The sequence below is a fragment of the Adelges cooleyi genome, unplaced genomic scaffold, assembly GCF_023614345.1.
Source record: "Adelges cooleyi isolate 19-005CV unplaced genomic scaffold, UGA_ACOO_1.1 ACOO_flye_CR_arks_rails_tigmint_CR_PRNA_168, whole genome shotgun sequence".
Classification (NCBI taxonomy): domain Eukaryota; kingdom Metazoa; phylum Arthropoda; class Insecta; order Hemiptera; family Adelgidae; genus Adelges; species Adelges cooleyi.
In genome coordinates, this window is record NW_026095825.1 from 202,171 (window position 1) to 225,283 (window position 23,113).

A 23,113-nucleotide genomic window follows, 5' to 3' on the forward strand; every position below is an offset into this window, starting at 1 on the left:
TCAGTCTTAAAAAAAAAGTAATTTACTTCATAAAAAAACTGCCGTACGTTGGTTATTATATAAATTGCAAATCTTAATGTAAAATAATTTCATTGGGTGTGTAGAAATTATTAAATATTAATTCACTAACTTAATAGGTAACTTATTTACGCCACAAGCATAACTTAATGGGTTCAATTAATCAAATAATTTGTGTAAGTATCTCGTCCCGTGATCTTTTTTTTATATAGTTATTCCGTTGTACTATTCATATTTAAAAGTAACCCTACTTTTAACTTAATACGAAATCTACTTTCATAACATTAACATTAATTTATTAATATGGTACTATAGTGTAGTATTAGCATAAAATATTAGTATAATAAAGTATTCGTAACAATATAATATGTTATGTTGTTTGCAACAAAAGAGTACGACAAGTAAGTAGGTCAAAAATTTCAAAACAACACATAATACGTGTCAGAAAACAACTTGATATAGACCAACAGCAAACCATGTAGTTTTTAAGGTTTTAGAAACTTAAAAGTTTATGATACCAACAGGTGTTTGTCATATGTCGTTGTGAAAAATTCTGTATTTAATTTAAGAAAATGTACCGTTGGTTTTGGTACAATACAGAAATATTAACTAAAATTATGGGTGCAAGATGTATAATTATAATTAATTTTTAATACTCCTGCATCTAGCTATTGTCTTAAGGGCGTGAAATAACATAATATCACAGCTATTTTGAACAACTTTAAATATGTACATTTATTTTCAGGTAAAACGATCAAATATTTAATAACAAGCTACCTAATATTCTATTTTTGCGATGAAACTGAAATCAAACATATAGACTATTTTAACATGTTAAAACCAAAATAATTAAAACCCTAAATTTTTGGTGGTTTATACTTTATTTTGAATCAATTTAAGGCGTGTACCCAATAAAATTCCACTCCCTAAACCTAAAACAAAAACCACCATAGTGTCATTTAATATGTCATTTCCGACATAAACGATCAGTGATAGTGACGTGACATAAAACAATAATTAGTTGAGAAATAACCATGTCATCAACTATTCAGAAAGACCTAACAACTAAGACCCAACAACGAACCTTTTTTTTATATTTCGAATTTTTCGTTGGTGTCTTTATTTTTTTATGTTTTTTGAAAATATTACATTGCACGGTTAAAAGTGCGCTGGACCTAAATGTCTTAATACAGTTACTCGATTGATTTTTTAATACTTTGGATCATCTGTATTATCATAATTACAAACTGCTGTCTGTTGTCAGAAAAAAGTAAACAAATACTTGGTATTTTGGTAAATTTTCATTTTCGTTATAATATTGAAAAATAACGAAAATTAATATGTATTAAAAGAGGAAAACTACAAATTATTTCCCGATACAATGAGCGTTTTATATTATCCGGTCGATTTTTGTTAAAAGGATATATTTTTTTCCTCACTGAAATAATTCAAATATTATAGCCAACGGTGCGATTGCTAATGTGAGTAAAGTCTGACTTGTATGTTGCAATAGTCTTACACGCTAGCCAGGATAAGTCGCCACTTGGCAAATCCAGTTTATTTGAAGATCTAGTGGTAACTGACGGAAAAATATGACCTGTAACAGTTTCAAAAACATTAAAATATACCATTCATTTAGATTTCATTGAATAGGGCGATAATAGCGATTAGCGACATTAGCCGCCCCGCCTTCGTTTCGACACGGGTGCGGCAAACGCGTTTCACCAGTGAAAACTAAACATAGATGGCGTTAAGCGATTCGGCCGAGTACGATCGCGCGCACAAACGACCAAGACGCGCGGTCTCAAATCTGAGCGGTCCCGTCGCCGCGTATCAAACCGAAGGGCCCGCCGATCAGTGTGCCGGCCTATTGCTTCCCCGACGAACGCGCGCGCTCACGTGTAGCCCGCGCCGGCGTCCCGTCCGTAATAGTTGGCCGTAACGCAGAAATCAAAAACCGTGTGTGTCGTCGTTCTCTATGGTCCGGTCGCCTGTGGACAACATGTTGTTCCGTTGACGAACCGGCGGCGGAGGGCAGCCAACCACCTCAACGCGGCGGCCGCCCGTTACGGGTAGATGACCGTGTTTTGACGGCGCCGGCGGCACCTGTTGCCTGTTGCCGTTACGCATAAAATCATATAGCACACCACCGGTCGCAAGTACCGCGCGACGACTTTTGGCCCCGCCGGCATGTCCTCGCACAGCAGTTCCATGCGGACGTTCCGCAGTTCCGACTCGGCAAGCGAAATCGGTTCGACCGAGACGTCGTTCTCCGAACGGTCGCAGCCGTACTTCGCGTTGTGCTCGCCCCGGTCTAAGTCGGCCGCGTCCACGGAGGCGACGTCCGCGACGGACGACCAATCGGTCGTTACCGGTACCGCCGTGAGACACCAGCCGTGCCGTCGGTCGTCGAGCGCCAAGACCAACAAGCCGAGGTCGGCCGTTCGCCGGGATTTCGGCCACTTCAACTCGTTTCCGGACACGCACAAGACGACGGGTGGCTCGTCGTCCACTTCGTACTACACACCGCCGCGGAGTCCGTCACTGAGCGTGACCACGCCGACGGACGTGCCGCGCCGCAGCCCGACCACGTCGTCGTCCACAGTGTTCAAGTTCCCACCGCCGCCGTCGTCGTCGTCCGCTTCCGGTCAGCAGTCGGCCGCAATGGTTCACCACTACGGCCGGCAGCCGCCTACCAACCCGAGCACCCCCCGGACTTTGCCCAGAAGTCCGTCCACTGGAAGTGCGACCACCGCGTCTTACAATACCAATAGCGACAGCGTGTGCCATACTCACAGGTAAACCAAAAGTGCTTGCTTTTTAAAAAAAAATTAATAACTATAGTAATTGATACGAAAACAACGCCAGCACAGTGTAATTTATTATCACTGAAAGTGTTCAAATCAGTTTCAAACAAATTCCTTGATGCTTATCTCAAAAAGGTAAAATATACATATAAGTAGACCATTTTTTTTGCAATAAAATCATAGTACCTATAATTATCTAAAGTCTAATTGAATTAGACGTTTTAAAATAAATTAATTTAATAAAAATCACCTTATCTTAATCAATCAGTTATTTAGATTAAAAAAAAAATAAACAGTTTTTACATAGATGAAGTTTTGCTTTATCTATCTATTTATTTTACTTTATATATGATTTAAAGACCAGAGAAACGATAAAAAAAAAAGTTATCCTAACTTAATTTGTTATTCAATTATGGTTTTTAAATTTCTAATTAAATATCTAGATAAAAAAGAGCTTGAAATATAAATTTTAAAATGTAAATTTAGAAGGTACGTGAGAAGGAATAGGAGAGGAGGGGATAATGCTAATTGTGAATGAGGTGGAGAAGGGATGGTGATAAGGAAGAATCGATAGTTCCTGGATAGCTGATAGGAGAATAAACTGATCAGAGATGATTGATAAGAGACAGCGTTAGGCATGTTCGCGATCCAATGTCTTTCCTACAGGTATGGGAACGATTGAGTTTAAAAATTAGGTAATTACCAAACTCATTGTTGACATCAAAGAGCGATTTATTAATCGGTAGTGCTAAGACTAGATAGATATAATAATAATTAATTATGATTTGTTATGTGCCGGACCCCGGGTCATCGGTGGTCCCCTTTACCGTTCCCTGCCATCCCCGAGGAACCCAGGCCGGGAAGACCAGTAATGATAATAATAATATAGTTTTTCAAGGTTTGCGGGCCGCCTAATAGTCGCAACAAACAGCGGAAACCACTTACGGCCACTTACGAAGACCGGACGCGGCCATTTTTATTTTATACACAGCAATGGATGGGTGGCGGCAGAGGGGGAGGAAACCCGGGAACGCCGACGGGATGGAGGATGACGAAAACGGGCACTAATGGAAAACCGAAAAAGACACGAGCAAACACACCTGTAGAGTGTGCGAGGTAAAAGAAGGTAAAAAGAAAAAAAACCAAGAAAATCCCACCGGAAAAAAGAACCGTACCGTTTTCATTCGGTCGACTTTTAAGTAGATTTGACGATTTCACAAAAGTTATGTGCGCCGGCTTTTGATTTATCTTTTTTTTTTTTTTTTTTAACGTATTCATATCAAGACGTGGAAAATTTACATATCATTTTTGAAATTTCTGTATTCGTATTGTATCAATACAAACTGGTGTAGTCTGTGAAATGCTGAAATTAAATCAATGGAATTTCCATCGGGTCCGTTCGCCACTATATCGGACGTTTTGTGTTTTTTGAAAAATTACTCAATACAAACTTGTATTCAGTTTATACATTTAATAAGCAGATAGTAGTGCAAAAATATATTATAATATAAATGATAAATAAAGTTCTTACGGCGAACACAGGGAATCCTTTGTGATTCAAACAAAGAGACTAATGGAATAGCAAACCCGATGCTTTCCAGTTCTTGAATTAATAGACTGTGATCAACTCTGTCAAATGCATACCCAAAATCAGTGTAAACAACGACAGTGTGCTCACCTTTTTACTAAGAACTCTGGTTAAAAGCTACCTATTTATTTTTCAACAGATAATTACCGTTTTAGTAAATTGAACAGTAATAAGTATTTTTGAACGTACGTATGTAATGATGGACATGGTTTACAGCCATATTATTATATATCAATTATGATCAGAGGTGTAGTGGAAACTAAGTTCAAGTTGGGAAGCTACATTATAATTGAACCTCAAAAATATTTGGTCAATTAGTTAAAAAAAAAAAAAAATGATTTACGACAAAGAAAACGGACATAAGAAAATGGTAAAACCACTAACAGACAGAGGGTGTGATCTTTTTTTTTTTTTGGAAATATATATATTTTATATGCATTTTACTCACTCAGTAAGATCTAACTTTTTAAGAAAGTCTGCCCAACGAAATCTGACTTTACCATCGTTTTCGGCATCAAAAATAACATCTTACCGTTTATATTATTATACCATATTACTATGTTAGTCACAAGTTACTAAAAAAATAGGTATCAAACTAATTTTACATACCTAATAACAAGGCAATGAGGGGAGACTTTCACCCTCTTAACCCCTCCCCACGTACGCCACCGACTCGGTATCAATGTTTAATACCTGTGATAAATGTTAACACACCACAAACAAAAACTTTTTGATATTAATAAAAACTTGAAACGAAAACGGAATTTTGTGTATAGATAAACAAAAATAAAAAACCAACGGTGACTATATTCAATAGGATTTTGATGCTGAAATGTATGTTTAATTAATACAGCCATTATTTTTAATTAATCGTACAACTTTGAACCATTTATACAACACAGAAAATACATTATCTATAAAAAAATCGTAATCCCACAACTTGTAAAATATATTATTGTATTTGATTTTATTAACTTTTACGTGATTTCCATTTAATCTGCCGGATAGTGTATCTTATTCAAATTAAATATACAAAAACAATTGGTGTACACATTAATTATATAAAGTTTTGAAAATGTCATGAGCTCATAAAAAAAAAACTTTAATATCAACGAATTAAAATCAGTTTTTAACGTAAAAAAAAAAATAAAATCGCAGGACTATTTTAAAGAATAGTTTTAGAGGGTAGTTTAAAAATGTCAACCTACTCGTTTGCATCAAGTTAGTTAAACAAAATATGTAAGCTAGTGTTTGAACAAAAAAATATTACAATTTCTTAGCTCGAAAAAAGGAACTAGCTTTATTTATTTATTTTTTTTTTTTGAGGGATTATATACATAAAACTTACCTTTAAAATAATCAGAATGCGGAACGGAAAATAAAACTTTGTCAACAACGACTTAAGAGATATTTTATACAAATGACACACACAAAGTAGCTTATATATTTTCGTCCGTAGAACAATAAATTATTATTCTTTTGTGGTTTTCTCCGAAAAACTTTGTCTGTGCTTGATTTTGCACGCTTCTTCCGAGTAAACATTAAAATAAATGAAATGAAATTGTGTTTTCTTAATGGTTCACGGTTTGTATTTAAACTTTTTATTTACCTAAAATTAGCTCTGTCGTCAACACCTCAAACGTCTCGAACGGGGGTTCTTATTGAATATTATTTGCTTTTAAATATTGTCGTGATACCGGCCGTTTTTTGTAGCTTTTCTTTGTAATTTCGTGGAAAAGAAAAACCGTTAAACTTAAACCGCAATTATTATTATATTGTACGTCCGCTGAACCGTCGTCGGCCATCGTTTTGTCTGTAATATAAATTTGTAAGTATAATTTCTCCTCGCTGGCCATTAAGTGTTTTATTATGGTCGTTCTTACATATTTCATTCGTTCTTTCTCGCACAAACTTACTCTCTGGCACAAAACTATTGTCATATTATTATTGCTCATCGTTGTTTTCATCTTGGCCTTCGCCGACAACTCTCTTTGAACCCGTTTATCGTCTTGTTTTACACCGCCAATTGGCAAGTTAAAACGGCCATTAAGCTTTAGTGTTGCATTATTTCTAACGATAACGTTTTGTTTTCAAAACCGTTTAAACCAATTATTATTATAGCACTATATAGCCGTAGTTGGATATTTCAAATGAAACTTCTTATGCCACGCCGGCCTAAGAAGACATACCGGACCTTTGTTTCGACCACTCAGCGACTGGGCGGCCATACTTTAGACGAATCAAATTTAAAGTAATTGATAATAATTATGCTCTTCTGGGACTACACAGGTTAAAAAAAAAGATATAAGTTTCAATTCAATCTCGTGTCCCATGACGCACACAGTTTTCTTTTTGCCTTTAACGGGGGGTTTTTTTTTTTATATAAAAGTCATTTGGTTTATGTTCGATGCAAAGAATATTTAATGGATTCTACGGAGTTAAGAGGTAAAAGATTGGCGAGTTTATGCGACCGAGATTTACCCGGATACATTGGTATAGGTATATTATATTGCACAGACATAAACGCAGAAGGCATTAACTAACTGTATTTTGAAATCATTCAATTTAGCTTTACGGTAAATCCCAACATTTTTTTTAATATATATATATGCATATATTAACATTTGGCCATCCAACATGTCTGAGTAGGCCGAGTTGTGTTAAAAAGCAAATGAAAATGAGAAAAAACCCACGGTCTGCATGTACACACTTAGTGACAAGGTAAAAACCATAATATTCGTACGAGGTACGTTTTTTAAATTATTTAAATTATTCAAAAAAAAAAACAGCTGAAAAATTACCGAAAACCCCGATTATGCATGGTTTGGGAATTTTACAAAATATACTTTACATAACGACAACTTATGTGTGTGTCACGGGACACACGGGTGAAGTTAAACTTCAATGCGTTATTGACAATATTAAGTGTTATAAAGTTGTTGTTATTTTAATATTTGATATATTATTGTTATTATTTTTTTAAACCAACACAGTCACTTCAATTCCGTGTTATCTTCATTCGGTCCTGGTTTTCAAGTGTGCAAATATTCTTATAGTTTCGTTATTTAGCCTGTTTTAAAATGTTACATTTACAATCTTGCATCATTTTTTACTTTTTGCTTAAACTGCTCTCATTAGGCGCTGTTAAACGTTTTAAGCTAAATTAAATCCTTAAAACGTTTGTTACATTTTGTTAATAAAACTAATTTCATCGGATGATATATACTCTAAGGATTGTGCTATGACAAAAAACGAAATCATAAAAAAAAAACAAAAAGCTTTTAGTCCAAGACACGAAATGGTTTTTGAGAAATTTTCAGATTTACTTATCCCTTTTAGTATAGTACATCTATGTAGATGCGGCACAAATCTAATTAAATAACTTTCAAGTTGTTTTGGTAAAAAAAATTAAGTTTTTTCTTTGTGTTTTTTTTTTTCGTTTTAGAAAATATGCAGTTACTACGTCGTATTGATAACGGGTTAAAGTAATGTAAAATTTAATACTAACAACATAATGACTAACTGTCAATAATCAAATAATAAATGGACTTTGACTTTAAATTGAACTTTTAGTTGATGAGATTTAAGGCTTACTAAGATCTTCGTAACTTTTTAAATTTGTGGCTATAGGATGCTATTTTTTACTCAATTTAAAAGCACTTATACAGTGTATAATATACACACCTGTACGCGGCGAAGTTGAAACGTCTATTATTTTTAGTAGGCATATAAATACAATAGTCATTGTTTGGAGTAGATCATATTTAGTGAACCGTCCTACAAGCTGTCAAAAAAAAAAAAAAAAAAATTGTAGCAACCAATATAAGTTTCACTAATAGCTCTGAATGAATTAATTTTACTTTAGCTGAAATTCTGAGGGAGCTTTCGGAGTTGTTTGCTGGTATTAATTCTTCTCCCCCCCCCGCCTATTTTCGTTAATGCCGTAAACAGTTTTTTTATTTATGCATTTGCGAAATATTTCCAATTAAATTTTATGGGTAGCAGGTATTTTACGTACTATTTATACACTCCGTTACGATAGGGCGGACCACATAAGTACATACTTAACGCGTCTTGTGAATAATTAATAATAGCCGGTATGCTCGGTCGGAGCTATATGGGTTTAGTGTAGGACCGTATTATAATATAAATGTGCAAAAACGATTTGAACCATGCGCCTTTCCAGTATCTCCTGGTATCGTGTAATTTTCCGGTATGCATCGTTTTCGCTTAAATATTCAAATCGTTTGTCTTCACTCCGCTTGAAAAGGATCTTTTCCCAATGCACAGTGCAATAATCATTTATCTTTGACGCACTGAATGAATGGGTATGTATAATATCATACATACATATATACACAACACACATATACATGTTCACTTACTTATATATATATAAGCAATTGTCACGGTTTGAAATTTAACAGATTTGCAGGACGATTCATTAAGAATAGGACGTTCATTTTTCTCCTAAAATAATTATTGTTATTTTGTTGTTTTTACTTTTGCCATTTTCATTTTTTTTTTTTGTAATATTATAAATGTACTTGCATTACTTTTTTTTTAGTATTTTGCATGTCATCAAGTTTTTAAATTTAAATCGCAACGTACGTATTCAATTAAAAAATAAACAATAATTTGTTGAAAATGTTGACTGGTCGTATAAAGAGTAAATGAGTGTCTTGTCCATAACAAATCAATCTGTACACACGTCGGATTTATTCAATCCAAGGACAGTGGCATTACAGATTATTCTCAATATTTAGATGATAATTGATGCAAAGAGTATGCCTGACTTTTTTTATTCATTACTTTTGCAATTACACATTATAGCACGACTTAGATTTTTATACATTCTAAGTACCTAACAGATAGGTAATAGACTTTATTCGTTGGCTACGTGTTAATTAAACACGTAATTGATCACAACTAATAAAGTACACTCAAATTTTTTTTTACTTAGGTCAAAGAAACCAAACATTGGAAAAAAATAGGGAGGGGCAAACTAACCCCATAAAATTAGAAATTGTAATATTTGTTTTATATAAGTACAATTTTTTAAAACTATACAACTAGTATATATGCACACTACTTGCGCTAGTGATGGGAATCGGAAAATCCGGATTTTCACAAAAAAACGCTTTTTAAGCTACTTAAAAATCATTTAAGTGTTAAATAATTTTACAATATAAAGCTCTATATCTAAGTAACATTTTTTTGATAAATATGTGAAAATAAAACAAAACACCAAAGAGATAAACTGCTTTTGAATTTCGGATTTGTTGAAAACCGAAAGCATTTTGTAGACAAAGTTAAGAGTTTTTTTTAAAAACATTTTATCAACAAATTTTACTTAGGTACACATCTTTATATTGTAAAAGTATTTAACAACTATGTCTGATTTTCAAATGACTTAAAAAGCGTTTTTTTGAAAAATCCGGATTTTCGGATTCCCATCACTAACTTGCGCTATTGAAAGAAGAAAATCGAAGAAATGTCGACTATCGACTTGGAACTTTATCTCGGATGAATTGAAGCGTGAAGATTAGTAAACGTGCTGTACAGTTTCAACATTTATTAAGTTTTTTTAAACGCTAGCGCACACGAGAAACTGTCCAATTAGCCAGAATGGCTATTGATTGAGTGGGAGACGGTAATGTGAAAAATAAAAGACAGCCAGGATTTGTAAACAGCTCTCAACATTTCGATGTAAGTTAAAGAAAACCGAACAAAAGCACGTAGGTGATTTCGTTGAACATTCGCGTGTGATACTCTCCGTGTAAGGTAAGTCAACAGTAAGCACAAAAAAGGTGCTTGACAGACATTAACTTAATCGACACCGGCAGTTCGAACGAGTAAAATATAGTATAAAAAAACTAAAAAACACGCTTAAATAGTAAAATAAACTAAAAAGTAGAAAATAATTTTCAATATAGAAATCAATTAATAATAAAATAAATAGTATTATTGTGAAAAAAGCGTGGGGTGCTACTTATATCAGTTCTTGAAAAGCGCCCCACACTTTTTTCACAACAATACTATTCATTTTTTATTAATTGATTTCTATATTGAAAATTATTTTCTACTTTTTAGTTTATTTTACTATTTAAGCGTGTTTTTTAGTTTTTTTAAACTATATTTTTTTATTTTCCACTTTTTAGTTCGATGTGCTTTAAAATCGTGTTTTTTAATTCTAGTACATACGTGTCTGTATTACTTGAAAACTTCAGGTAAACAACGATGAATACACGCATGTACGTTCGACTGCCTATCTCTTTTAGTTACATAGTTACATACATACATACATACAACGTGAAGCTAATATAAGCGTGTTAAAAAAAGATATGTCTTTTTTTACTCGTGTGAACAGATTGTTATCATCTGAGCTCCGCAATCGTTGTGTTGCCATAGAAATAAAAAACCATAATAGGCTACTCCATTAAGTTTACTTCTGTTTCGTGCTTTTTATTATATTTTTTAGCTTCAGTGCGGAGCTGAGAATACATATATTGTTTTTATTTTTTTGTGTCTTCTAAATCGTTACACCGATTTTTTTCATATAGCAAGTATATATCTTGGAAATAGTGCTTAAACAGTACTTTATTGGACTAAAATGTTTAAAAGTTCATCCCTTCTCCTTTCCGAATCAAGAAAAAGACACCATACAAAATTTACATATACTTCAACTCAAAATTAAGGGGTGCCATTTCTTTTTTTAAAACTAATCGAAATAGTTCCATACTATTATTGGACCCCTGGAAGAGGTGGAAATTATAGTTTTGGGGCTTATGACCTGAAAATCGTCATTAAGTTAGAAATTAGAGAGGGTCATTATCATATACAGTTTTCTCAAAAATCTGTAATTCAAAGTACTATTTTATTAAGGAAACCCAAAAGAGAGGGGAGAATTACACTTGAATGAATCAACAGTCGACAGATACTTGAAAAATAGTTTCGTTTCATTGTTAGCTGTATAATTTTAATGTTACAATATATGTGTTACAGCGGCAACATAATTTTAATGTACAGACGATCAACCCTTATCGTTGCCACTTTAATACTAAAAAAATTGTTTTAAAGTAGATTAACACCTTTACAATAATTGTATCTATATGAAATATGCCTACAGTCACAGATCGCATTGAAGCTTTTTATTTGAGAGTGATTCACCGGTAGTTTTAAAAGTGTCTCTTCAACCCTAGTGTTATTATTACAAATGGACTGTGTGTGAATCTTGGGTTATAAAATATAAGAATGTATAGTAAATGTGTTACATTTTATCAATTTACCCAAGTACGCCCCTTAACGCAGGGGTAGGTACAGTTTTGATTAACGAGAGGGGCGGATTTTTTTCATATATAAATAAATAACAAGTACATTTCAACATAATTTATATTATATACAGTTGTTCTAAAAGTTCTGGGATGCTTAGAGTAATTTAAATTGACATTAATTGACGTTTTTTTTTTTGCTTAAATATAATTTTGCACGACTAACAAAGAAAATGATGGTACCATGTATAGAGTACCTAATCGGATTTTGGTAATTTAATGTTTTTTTATCAGAGGAAGACTACTTACAGTTTAGAATATAGTTCTCTGATTATTCAAATTAAATCACTATGTGACGTTATAAGAGATACAATTTTACATATTTTTTTTTAAACAAATTTAGGTATTTTTGGAAACTGAAAAAAAAAAAATTGTAAATAAATGCGGACTATAAAAGTATAATTCTACTATTGTATAATTTTACTATTTGAAGCATAATGGATGTTTTCATTAGGTCTTTTTATTGCCACCATAATGACTAGGACAAAAAATAAAACATTTGAATCGTTGAAAATCATACATTTAAGCTAATACCTACAAATTTACCAGAAAACAATTTATAATAATGACTAAACTGAATTGATTTAATTAGTTATTTTTAAATACATTGTCTATAATATTTTCTCTCTTAATAAATAGCCGCGATCAGCTTGATGTACTATATTTTCACCTCATGTATAATATATTTTTTACACTCAACATAATTCCTCTCTCTGTCCATAGTTTTTGAACTTGTAGTTTTGAAGATCCGTAAGTGCTGGGGTATAACTATTTATTTTGACGGACAAAAAAGTTGTGGTAGTTCCAGTTATGATTTTTGATCGATTTAAATGTATATTTTCATGGTCCTTTATTTCTAAAACCAACTATACTTTGGATGTATTTTACAATGTTTTTTTAATGAAATTAAATAATAAACAGTAGTACAACTCATCAAGCGAAATAAGGGTGTGGTCGTTAATTTTCTCACCTCTTAGGATCTGCCAATGACAATATAATTAGTTATCTGTCTCATAAATAATTTTTTTTTTTACTTTAGGCATCTATCAGATTGACCTGACTGCTATTCGACAGAGAAGCTACACGATTGATCCATTTTATTATATCAATGATCAAGGCTTAACATCATTTATAGTAACACTAATTAGTAATTTTTGGAATTAATTACATTATATATCCCGTATAATAAACGCAGACACTCGAGTTGGACCTTTTTATTGAAATAATTTTCAATTCATTTTGGCAAATATTTGAGAACGATTATTATTTTTGCGAATAAATTTGAATACTTGTTTAACAGCTGTACAAAATAAACGGAGGTATAATAATATTTTACAACTTAACCCCAATCGTGAATAGCTTGGCTTGGGGTTTTTTATTTTGTATCATTAACCCTTTTAGTGTTTATAGTCGTCGGGGGTCGACTTTTTAAAATTTGATTGCCAGAATAACAATAATGATAATTAAAAAGTGTCGTTATTATTTTAGTAATGTTTTATAGGCGTCCGGGTAATACAACACTTCCAAACGCAATTTTGTAAAATAAACAGAGACGTACGTAGGTTACCACCCGCCTACCGGGTAAATGGTTATTATTTTTTTATGTAAAAAACCGTTAAGACAGTGTACGTGGAAAAGATCAAATTTCAATTTCCAACACCTGTGCCATTACGTTTAGGCGGGATTGCGTTAGGGCGTTATTATGTATACTTAATTATTGAGGCGTAACCACTAACCACCCGGCAAAAGCTAATAAATTATGTAGCGAATTATCGTTTACACCAGCTCAGATAATTCATTTGTGCAGATCCCAGCACGGTTTAGAAGAGACGAGTAAGGAAATTCGGTAATTACCATATCCACAAACATTGTTTTTATTCAAGAGTTATATATTTTTTTCAAGGTTTTAATTAATTCGGGTACATTTAATGTACCTGAACACAAACGATGCATGTTTAAAAATAATTGTTCACCATTTTGATTTTTGAACGATGTGATTTTCGCCGGATCGTCTTACTTGTCTAGAAAAGTTCTGTGGTTTATGAAAGGTCATTTACAAAACTGCTCAAGATAAACCGAGTGGGTTGTATAGGTTTTTCGACGATACTTTTTCTTGATCAAGCCTTTTTTTTTGAGAAGGTGGGGGAGGGGGGGGGTGTAATGCATAGTTACACGAGTCAAACCGTCCAATGTTAAGTTATTTTTATGGGTTAGCGCTTTTACTTTGACCGCCATGCTTCTCGTAGTATTTTACGACGTTTGCGGCCAAAGTCTATTTCAATTGGAATTCCTTGACGCGATTAAAAGTCGGGGTAAATAGGGGTAAAAACAAAAGCCGGGAAAAACTTTTCCCTCCCGCGTTTATCGAGTTCACTTATCGCGGATATTTTAGGCCCGACGTACAAATCATACCCATGCCTGAGGTAAGGTTTTTGTTGTTTATAATACATCATTAGGTAATGTAACGTTGTGTAAATGGCAAAAGTCATGGCGAGTTTGTGTTATAGCGCGGTTTTTTGTTTGGTATTCACATCAAAGATAATCATCGCGAACTCGCCCAAAATAATACCGCATTTGACCACCGTACACCTGTATTTTTCTAAATAATTATTTGTGTTACTATTATTAGGTATTATTATAGCTTTGTGGTTTTTTTTTATATTACCGAACCCCCGGTCTACACGCGTGTAGGTAGGTTATACATCAAAATTAACTTTTAAAACAATAAATAAAACGCTATTGAAAAATTAAATGTGTGTTGAACCTTTTTTAATGGAAACTCGGGTTTGGTATATTTTATTATGGCGCACCTTATTATATTAAACTATTGGCTTGTACCAGCTGAAACAAACTAGTAACTCATCGTGCGAAAGCGATACGTCCCCAATCTTCTTTGGGTTTTTTTTTTATTTTCTTGGACCATATAAGTTGTTCATCTTTTATCAACGTATCATTCCTTAAACACACACACGCATATTTAGTACAACGCAATAGAATGTCGTGTGAAATAAAACTAATACGAAAAAAATTTATAGCATTTCATTATATATACTTGTGTAACCTTTTTGTGTTTTCTTTTTAATAGAATATCCAATTTTGCATTTCAGATCGGCATCCGATTTGACTGGATGTACGGAAGAGGATCATTCCATAACATCGGCTTCGTTATCTCGACCTTCGTCGCCCAGGGGACGAGGTCTGGCCTACTTGGCTTCCCGCAGGAGCAGCCGGGATTCGCAATTTTCTAACGAAGAGCTGGCCCCGCTTAACTTCAACGCTACCGCCCGTGGACGGCAACGTCGGACTTCAAATTTTTTGGAACTTCCAGGTACTTTACACTTGCTAGATAACGCTATATCAAGAGTGTATTTTATCATAAAGTTCAAACAAAGAATAAAGACTTATGTCATTTTCATAACCCGTCCAGTTAATCTTGAACTCTAGCGACCTTTACGTTTACAAAATGCACAGAAGTGTTAGTAACGCTAGTTTCTTAATTTTTTAATCGTGCGAGGTTAGGTTAATAAAGACTAAAAACGTGAACACAAGCCCCGTAACGATAAATTAATTAACTTGTTTGTTTTCCGTGTGTGATTTTTATCGTAAGATCGAAAATTATGCACGAGTTTAGCGTATTAATAACACTGACATCCAACACTGTGTTTTTGAAACTCTACGTTGTTGTCGAGTGGGTTTAAGATGGTCCAGATGGGATGTAACACATTAGTCGATTAGTATTTTTATGCAATAATGCATAATTAATTATTAGAAGGGATGAAAATAATGGCCAGTTAGAAGTTCTGTCTAGAAGTTCCGGACAATCAGCAAAGTAGTTTGTTGACCTAACCGACTCTGATGCAACAGTCAACTGTTTGATCACTTGCGTTTGTCACACTTTTAAACATTTTAAAGCTATACGCGCCGGAAATTTCATTTTATATTACACCACCAGAGCAAAATAAAAATTTTTTTTAGCCTTTTTAATTACCCGTGCAGAGTTCCAGCTGTTTGTATTTTAACCGCACGTTTAGTTTGTGAGAAAATTAATCGATACCATTGCACTTTACTTACGTTTTTTATACGATATTTTTTTCGTCTATTTGTTTTTTAGAGGACTTTACGATTGTATCTGAATTATGCTATACATCACACTGTGTTCTACATTCGTACACGAAGCGTTTAATCCGTACGCCGTTACCAGCTGTGTCCCTTGTCCGGCTTCACGCGTTAGCCCCTCGCGGGGATCCCTTGCAGCGCATTTAGAGAGAGAATAATGTGTATATATATATATATATATATATTATGTATTATATAGTGAGTACCGAAGCACAAAATAATACGCGTTAGATTGCTTAAAAACATCCGTGCTGTGGTCAATGGCAAACGGAACGTTGTTGGATAATAATTTTGGTGAGGTCTCGACGCGGCGTTTAATTAGTCGTACAAAGGTCGAACGGTCGTTTGTCTTAAGGTCGATTTGCAACACGCGAACCAACGTTTATCGTCGAAATAGGATTTTTCAACTATGCGTTTAGTTGAATGTAGGCTGAGCGAAAATTGTAAGCGCACGCGGCTGCTTTTATGTAAGATATTTATTATTTGGCGGTCTCGTATAATGTTCAATCGGGTCGACGTTTGTCGTTTTATTCGTTCTGATGAATGAAACGTATCTTTTTTTCTTTTTCAAAATGCTGTCCGTCCCCGTTAATCCAGGCAAACGTCGAACTATATTTATTACACTGGTCTGCAATTAAAATCAAACCTAATATATTATTATGATGTATAAATATCATGTGCAAAAGCCGAACCGTTTGTAAACGGAGTTTGAGTGAAATACACACATCAACCCCCCTGGGACATGATTATAGTCTAAACACGATGAATCACGATAATTTCGAACCGAAATCGATTAATGCCGGAATTATCGAAATCGTCTTTAGAAAAATTAAGAAAAATTGAAAATACACTTAGACCCGTGCAGCGATAACGACAATTGAAAAATTATGTCAACAGTTGATACACCGTCACGGTGGAAAGGGAAAAAGTAATTACTAATTAAAACCACTGGTTTGATGGTATTCAGTATCATCTTTACTATGTTATAATGGTAAAACATATGACTCACGTGCCAAACTTAATTGGATCTTTTATTGTGAAATCACTCTATGCCAAGTGTAAAGTTATGTCGTGGGATAAACCAGTATAGTATTGAACCCGGGAAAGAATAATTGTACAAAAAATGTGATTTTAAAATTGTCGAAAGTTATTATATAAATAGACAAATATCCGCTCGTCTTGTTCATACTGTTAAGATGCATTGAAAAATATATTATTAGCGTGAGTAGGTAGAAAATAAAAATTGTTTGAACTTTTACTACCTACACCCGAAGGTAATTAAAATTGTTGAACGTATCGATTTTGCCGCGTTAATTTTGAAGGTCTAATTATCATGTCGACTACGGTTTTGTAAAATTTAGCTATCAAACTAAATGCAAAGGAACAGGCAAATTTATGTAATTTAACAAAGCAATTTTCTGGAACACGCCAAGAACTTTGAATCATATCAGTATTTACCCAATTCTGCGTGCTTAAAGGAAAGTTGTGTACATTCCAAAGAAATAAAAAGTACATTGAAAAGCGTCGAATTACAGTGGAATGAAATTGCCGAACACAAAACATGACGTGTATCATTATATTTGGTGACTGACGGAACAACGGTAGTCAAATTAGATTTTTGACTTGCATATTATTATCAGATAAGTCATACCATTACAGATTACCGATTCGTTTTTCATGTTAAGCATAAGCTCGGTCTTTTGTTTAAATTCAATTTTTCCCTCGAAGGAAAGACATTGGATCATGAACATGTCTTATGATCAGCTGATTTTCCGTCTCTTTATCAATCATCTCTCATCAGTTTATTTTCCTATTAGTTGTCCAGGAATTATCGATTATCCTCCATCCCTTCCTTCCTTATCCAGACTTGACTATCGCCTTTCCTCTCTTTACACCAAGGAGATTAGAATAGGTTAGGTTTTTGAGAAAATCGTACAAAACCTTAATATATAGCCCATCTCTTATCTTTTTTAGTATTTCAAATATACTACTACACTCCACCTTTTCTGCCGTCGTGAATTTAAACTATCCAAAACTGGTTATCGACTAGTCAACGTTTTTGGCAAATTATTCTTAATTTATAAAGTTCGTTGAATACGTGTGTTACCATTCAGATTTTCGAGTTGATAAGAGCTGCGGGAAACACTTAACGATTTTAAATCTTTAGTAATTTTCTTTAATACCGCAAAATATCATGACGAAACCATAAATGGTGGAGGCGTGTTACTTTTGAAAAAAAAAATCAAAAAAAATCAGGGGGCTGTATATACAAAATGCGTTTTTTGGCACATATTCGAATATATAAATCAACGGCCGCGCGTTCGAGCGTGACGTGGTTTGCTATGATTGCAAAAACGAATCGCGACGACGAATACTTTTTTTGGAAATCTCAGCAGAATTTATACCTATTCTGCCCATCTGACGACTCGGTTCACTGCGGTTATTATTTACTCTGCTGAAATACTATGCCTACTACAACGGTAGGTGTAATGTCAAATAATGCGCGGACCCGCCTATACAAAACGCTCCTCTTGCCGGCGTTTGGTAGTTGTTTCGCGCTATACTTTCGCACTCGGACGTTTTTGATCGAGTGTTCAATTAAATAAGAATTCCCGTCAAATGGAATTGGAAAGTACATTATCTAACGAACGTCGTTGTACGACCAATTCGATTCGCCTCGGGGCGGTCAATTAATAAAAAAAAAAAAATCACTCGGCCTGTTTTTATATATAATGCCAGTGTCAACGAAAAACATCTATTCAAATTGATTTCAATGGTCTGCCATATCCAATCGTGTAGTAAATACTTTTTTTTTTTGTTACACGAATATACGATCGTTTAAATAGTATTTAAAATAATTTTGAAATTAGTATTTAATAAATCTGTGCAAACACCCAACGTGTATACTTAAATACAAAAAAAAAATGTACTATTATAAATGTCTTGTCTGTTGAAAAAATAAATTAAATGATCTTCGTTATTTTCAATATTAACATAGTATAAAGAGAGTCATGTAATCAACAGTTCCCCCTCATCAATTCTGTGTATAAAAAAAAAATATATACTAAAAAAGAAATATTTTGGTTTTCGACTTTAATATTTTGTTATATATTAATATACTTGTTAAACGCGTTAATATAATTTTTTTACATTTTAACATATTTCGTTTAAAAACAACGGTAAATCGCTGAAAAGTGATCATAGTTTTGGAGTTGAATTGTTTACCAACAATGAAAATACAACATTAATTAACATTTTGACTTTAAAGTAATAATATTGAAGTATTTAAAACATATTTTAAATGGTATTCTAATAATTTATTTAAATACAATTACTCAAATACTTTTTAACGTTAGTAATATCTTAAAAAAGTCTTAATATTATAAAAAAATTTTAATTTTCTTTCACTTTTTGGTAGTAAAAGGAAAATTGTGAGAAAGTTTATTTACCACAAATGTATTTTAAATACACGTGTAGGACAAGTTCGTGTAGTTCGAATACCCGTGTAAGTAGACCACACCAATCTAGAAAAAATACAATGGTGGTCAAGACATATATTCTAAAGATTCCACTAACTTGATCCAATGGCTGTAATACTTTATTTTTAGTGACAAGCATTAATTAAATAATAGTATCGCGTAAAATTACAGGTCTTATTAAAACTTACACGTGTAATCGGCAGCTCTAATTTAAACCCTTTTTGCCAACTAGTGTCTATTATATAAATTTTTAATTTTAGTAAAATGTATAATTGACGTTTGATTATCCACAAAAATTCGAAATAAATGTGTTCGGCATAATATACTTTTTATGTTCTAGTAAAAATGTGTAGTTGTCTTTTTTAAGCGGGTATTTTTAGAGTAGAGTTTTATTTTACTTTTCCATTGTGTTATGACTGGCAGTTTGTCTAAAACTACATTTTACGACGCTTGCTTATAATGTAAGATGATAAACATTTCAAGCGTTATAATAAACAATTTTTTATAGTTGAAGAAACCTCAAAACAAACTAAACACGAATTTCTTTTTTTCAAAAATAAAATATTGAATATTATTCACAAATAGAATACATACGTCATACACCCATAATACGTGGGGGGGGGGGGTGAAAAAATAATTAGAAATTAGGAAGTTTCTTAAAAAACCATCAGTCTCGTATCTTTTATCGGCCGATTTCTTTGTCAATCTGCTGAATGTGGCTGCTGATATCACATCAGCAACCTCAGATATATATAATAAACTTGATTGCTAAGTGCTTATGCCGCCAATAGAATAATCGAAGTTCCCATTTTTCGTCATCTTTGTGGGATTTAGAACCTTACTTGCAATTATGCTTATAACAATTATAAGTTAAGTTGATAACATAGAATCACGAGTACAAATGTATATATTATATACAATTTTATACACACATAAATCTCACAAAAATAGCGTACGTCGACTTCCATTCTTATCGCTAAAATAATAATAATATTAATTCAACTTGTACAAGACTTATTTTAACTATATTTTTTATTATTTTATTGATTTAACGGTTTTCATCATTTTAACTATTTAATTATTTTTTAAGAATAATTATTCTTATCACTGTCATTTATCAGCTGATTTAACAATATCTTAAGCAGCTCAGACCATAAAGGTTTTTTTATGTCATGACGCAAAAGATTGTTTACGTGCAAGCTAAAACCGTAGTCGTGTTAAAAAGACTTTCACGAGACACGATTTTGAACTCTGTATTATTTTTTTTTCTATAAAAATGTTTATAGAGCGCTTAGTGTAAATTATTACTTTTAATAATTATTCAATCATTAAAACGCAGTTAGGAAATCGTTAAAATGCCTGTCAAAAAAAAAAAATAATTTTTTCAAGTATCGTCCTAAAAACTGCCATTATATATACCATGCGAAAATTCGATTAAAAATTATAATGCCTTTTATATTTAAATAATTGAGCATTTTTGTTCCGCCTATCAGACAATGTCACCAAACTATCCAGATGTAATAATTTCGTTTTATTGATTATTTAGTTAATAACAATTAAAACCAATGACGATAACGGCTATGGAAACTTTTTCGTGGTAGTTATATTTGTAATAGATATAGTGTTTGTGCCAGCTGTCAACATAGTTCACAAATTTTCCAATAATATTAACAACATTGAACGCACGCTGGAAAGTCCACAGCAATTTTTTTTCGTAAAATAATTATAAAGTAAGTAAATGTTTGCTCTAAAAATTATATCGAAACTCTACTTTGACATTTTATATGAATTATATATTATGAACAGCCAAAGAAGAAGAGCGGGCATTTGAGTAAACTAAACTTAGTTTATTTAAAAAACAAATACTTTGGTTCATATTAAAATTAGCGATGGGAATCCGAAAATCCGGAATTTCACAAAAAACGCTATTTAAAATCGTTAAATAATAAATGTCATTACAGTATAAAACAGTGTACCTAAGTAAAATGTTTTGATGAAAATTTATAAAGAAAATGGTTATATATCTATATGAATTGCTTTTATATAAAAACAAATTTATCTTTTTGGTCTTGGGTATTTTTTTTTTAAATTTCATCAAAAACCTTTTACTTGAATATATATATGTTATATACGTTATTTATAATAATTCCAAATTGCTGTAATAGCAGTATTTTGTGAAAATTCTAATTTTCGAACTCTTATCACTAATTAGAACATAGTATGAAAAATAATGAACAATTTTATGTATTATGACTGTATGTTCATACCTCAAAACGTTAAGTTATATTTTAATATAAACGCCGGATGAATAAATTACAAGACACTCAAACAGTTTCAGTTTTAAGTAAGTAATAAAACACAGTTTTTTAATTAATTATTATAATTTGTTTTTTTCTTTTTTTAAATCTCGATAAATCCGAACTTTTATAATTTCCAGTGTTCGTACTCGCTTGCTGTGATTATCTCGCCGACATTACTAATGAGTTTTTACCAAGGATTAGAGTTAAAAGAAAAACTACTTCAAAGAGCAGTATTTCAATTGGATATTTTATATTGGATATTTTAATTGTTATTTATAATTTCCCTAAAATGTTTTCAGTTGAAAACTTACAAAAATCATTACCTTCTCGGCTATCGCATAGAATCTAAAATATATTTCACGGATTTGCCTTTTTATTTTAAAAACTATATGTATTTTGTTAATCGGATTACGGGCAGATTAATTCGACGTGATTAAAAATCCACATAAGCCGGATTTAACTTGGTGTCACGTGTCAGATAATAATTCCAACGTCGTCGGATAACAATTTATGCACTGAGCGATCAAACGAGTTTGTGTTGCTATTTAATTACAAGAAACGGTATTATTATTTGTCACCTGCAAGAAATGTTAATAATAATCAAATTACCCAACATTAGATAACGAGTAAATATCAATTATATTTAAATATAGTCGGAAGTTACGGAAATAAATATATCGTATGGTTAACAGTTTTTTTTTTTTATTGAACACATTATTGAGTACGTATTCAAGTGAATGTTAGGTCCTGATAAAAAAAACACAAAAAAACTCTCGACGGTGAACTCCAAATGTATTCAACAATTCGGTTTTATAATTTTCTCGAGAAATTCCACTATTTAATATAATGTCAGGTTGATATCACAAAACTTTTCAAAAACCGACGTTGGTTTGTGCTCTTCAACTGAAATAAATGTCAGAATGAAAACAAAAAAGGAAATGCTTGTGTACAATATTTTCTTAAGTGTGTAATAGTACTAACTTTACAAAAAACCACTCTGGCCGCAAATCAAGTGTGTACATCTGTTGTGTAGTACTCGTTATTTGTACGACGTCACGAATTAACACACGAGTGGACAGGATATTTTCTGAAGAAGTAAAGTAAATGTTTAGCATATATATTACCGTCTACTTAACTTGTGACAATAATGACGACAAAACAAGTACACTAACCGCCTTGAGTTTATCGTTATTTACAAATCTTAGGGCGTTTGGATGGGGATTATTTGTCTCGAGAATTTACTAAGCCCCGGTGCGTTTCCGTACTTGATAGTAACAAAATCGATTGTATTTATATGCATAATAAATTCAAATAAATTCCTACTAACATTATTATTGCAAACAAAACGTCGTCGGATGGCGTTTTCTCGAGATTCGACTTTGTCTTTGACTTTGTTTTTGATTAATAGTTTATGTACCGCAATAGTTAGCCGGCCAGCCGTTAGTTTATGAAAATTCGTTGACACGCTTTAATT

The 23,113-nt window shown here is 32.6% G+C and overlaps 1 protein-coding gene across 1 annotated transcript in view; it reads left to right on the top strand.

The window, feature by feature from the left end:
* The first annotated feature begins 1,895 nt into the window (after positions 1–1,895).
* The window catches only part of LOC126833022 (uncharacterized), a 92,172-nt gene continuing 70,954 nt past the window's right edge, over positions 1,896–23,113 (top strand). The window contains exons 1-2 of the mRNA XM_050564126.1: positions 1,896–2,816; positions 14,852–15,072. Coding sequence (XP_050420083.1) covers positions 2,209–2,816; positions 14,852–15,072 — 829 coding nt within the window. The 5' untranslated portion in view covers positions 1,896–2,208. The remainder of the gene's footprint in view (positions 2,817–14,851; positions 15,073–23,113) is intronic.